Source organism: Austrofundulus limnaeus, unplaced genomic scaffold (genome assembly GCF_001266775.1).
Source record: "Austrofundulus limnaeus strain Quisiro unplaced genomic scaffold, Austrofundulus_limnaeus-1.0 Scaffold388, whole genome shotgun sequence".
In the NCBI taxonomy this organism is placed as follows: domain Eukaryota; kingdom Metazoa; phylum Chordata; class Actinopteri; order Cyprinodontiformes; family Rivulidae; genus Austrofundulus; species Austrofundulus limnaeus.
Window position 1 is genome coordinate 85767 of NW_013952790.1, and position 2672 is coordinate 88438.

General features: G+C 41.9%; 1 protein-coding gene and 1 long non-coding RNA gene across 2 annotated transcripts in view; one reads left to right on the forward strand and one right to left on the reverse strand.

The window, feature by feature from the left end:
* LOC106528529 (keratin-associated protein 10-12-like) overlaps nt 1-1078 on the reverse strand; it is an 8006-nt gene extending 6928 nt beyond the window's left edge. The window contains exons 1-3 of the mRNA XM_014023712.1: nt 709-1078; nt 216-341; nt 3-145 (exon numbers count right to left, since the gene is read on the reverse strand). Of these exons, the coding sequence (XP_013879166.1) occupies nt 3-145; nt 216-341; nt 709-1032 (593 nt within the window). The 5' untranslated portion in view covers nt 1033-1078. The remainder of the gene's footprint in view (nt 1-2; nt 146-215; nt 342-708) is intronic.
* A 31-nt stretch (nt 1079-1109) lies between these two features.
* Nucleotides 1110-2285, forward strand: LOC106528530 (uncharacterized). The gene is made up of 3 exons (XR_001311519.1): nt 1110-1928; nt 2018-2150; nt 2238-2285. It is a non-coding gene; the product is annotated as an uncharacterized LOC106528530 (long non-coding RNA).
* The last annotated feature ends 387 nt before the right edge of the window (nt 2286-2672 follow it).

Consider the following 2672-nt stretch of genomic DNA (forward strand, 5'->3'; position numbering starts at 1 on the left):
ATGTAGTAACAGCAGAGGAGACAACAACACGTGACAACGTAGCAACAGCAGAGGAGACCACTTGTGACAACATGTAGTAACAGCAGAGGAGACAACACATGACAACATGTAGTAACAGCAGAGGGAGACAACATGACGTGACAACATGTAGTAACAGCAGAGGAGACAACACGTGACAACATGTAATAACAGCAGAGGAGACAACACGTGAAAACATGTAGTAACAGCAGAGGGAGACAACATGATGTGACAACATGTAATAGCAGAGGAGACAACAACACGTGACAACATGTAGTAACAGCAGAGGAGGCAACACGTGACAACATGTAGTAACAGCAGAGGAGACAACACGTGACAACATGTAGTAACAGCAGAGGAGACAACAACACGTGACAACATGTAGTAACAGCAGAGGAGACAACACGTGACAACGTATAGTAACAGCAGAGGAGACAACACGTGACAACATGTAGTATCAGCAGAGGAGACAACATGACATGACAACAGGTAATAACAGCAGAGGAGACAACACGTGACAGCATGTAGTAACAGCAGAGGAGACTACAACACGTGACAACATGTAGTAACAGCAGAAGAGACAAAACACGTGGCGACAAGTAGTAACAGCAGAGGAGACAACATGACGTGACAACATGTAATAACAGCAGAGGAGACAACATGAAGTGACAAGATGTAATAACAGCTGAGGAGACAACAACACGTGACAACATGTAGTAACAGCAGAGGGAGACAACATGATGTGACAATATGTAATAGTAGAGGAGACAACAACACGTGACAACATGTAGTAACAGCAGAGAAGACAACAACACGTGACGACATGTAGTAACAGCAGAGGAGACAACAACACATGACAACAGGTTGTAACAGCAGAGGAGACAACATGACGTGACAACATGTACTAACAGCAGAGGGAGACAACGTGACGTGACAACATGTAGTAACAGCAGAGGGAAACAACATGACGTGACAACATGTAATAACAGCAGAGGAGACAACATGATGTGACATGTTGTAACAGCAGAGGAGACAACAACACGTGACAACATGTAGTAAAAGCAGAGGAGACAACAACACGTGACAACATGTACTAACAGCAGAGGAGACGACAACACGTGACAATAGGTACTAACAGCAGAGGAGACGACAACACGTGACAACATGTACTAACAGCAGAGGGAGACAACGTGACGTGACAACATGTAGTAACAGCAGAGGGAGACAACATGACCTGACAACATGTAGTAACAGCAGAGGGAGACAACATGATGTGACAACATTTAATAGTAGAGGAGACAACAACACGTGACAACATGTAGTAACAGCAGAGGAGACAACAACACGTGACAACATGTAGTAACAGCAGAGGAGACAACAACACGTGACAACATGTAGTAACAGCAGAGGAGACAAAAACACGTGACAACATGTTGTAACAGCAGAAGAGAAAACACGTGACAACATGTAGTAACAGCAGAGGAGACAACATGACGTGACAACAAGTAGTAACAGCAGAAGAGAAAACACGTGACAACATGTAGTAACAGCAGAGGAGACAACATGACATGACAACAGGTAGTAACAGCAGAGGAATCAACAACAAGTGACAGCATGTAGTACCAGCAGAGGAGACAACAACACTTGACCACATGTAGTAACAGCAGAGGAGACCACATGACATGACAACATGTAGTAACAGCCGAGGAGACAACAACATGTGACAACATGTAGGGTTCTGTGGAGGTTTGCTGCTGCTGTTTCCTGACTAATTGTTTTGCAGTTCATTGAGAGTTCGGTGGGCGGAGACTGGATGGACTCACCTGTGCATTGTCTGCTCTGATTAGTCCTGAGAGTATTTCAGTTGCCTTCTGAAATCCATCCGACGCTGGATTATTCAGTTGCCCATGGTACTGTTTAAGACGGCCTCAGTTTAATTCTTTGAGAAAACTGATTAACCCTTGTTGTATTTTCTTTTCTACACCTACCTTGTGTTCAGGCTGGACCGTCCTGATCCCCCTGGTGACTCCACGAAATCTGCAAAAGACATATTGGAAATTACCTGTGTTTGATTCCCAACAAAGAACCTCTACAAACCTCCTCGTCCTGGTCAGCCTCCTCGCCTGGATCCTGTAAGAAAACTACAATTAACACATTCAACAACTTCAAAACACTTACCAGAGAACATCATCCTAAACCGCCTTTTCCTTTGTTTTCAGCAAGAAACTTGAACCCATTCACTGTACAATAAACTCACTTACCTTTTATCATTTTTGTCTTGTCCTGTGTTCCTTACCAGTTAAGTTAATTTTGGGTACTCTTTAAAAGAACAACAAAGAACTAATCGTAACATTGACAAGAAAAGTGAAATAGAAATTGACAATCTCCTATTTAATTTTGTTTGGGAAAAATAAGACTCGTTATATAAAAAAGCTACTCTAATGAACTCGTATGAAAACGGAGGTCTTAATTGTCTATCATTCTCCTCTTTGAACAATACAATACTTTTAAGTTAAATTGCATTCGTCAGTTTTTTAAGTCTCCATCTTCTTTTTGGAACATTATACCATTCCATATTTTTTCTAAATTTGGTGGTCTGAATTTCTTTTTAGTTTGTAACTTTGATATAGCAAAACTTCCAATCAAACTCTCCA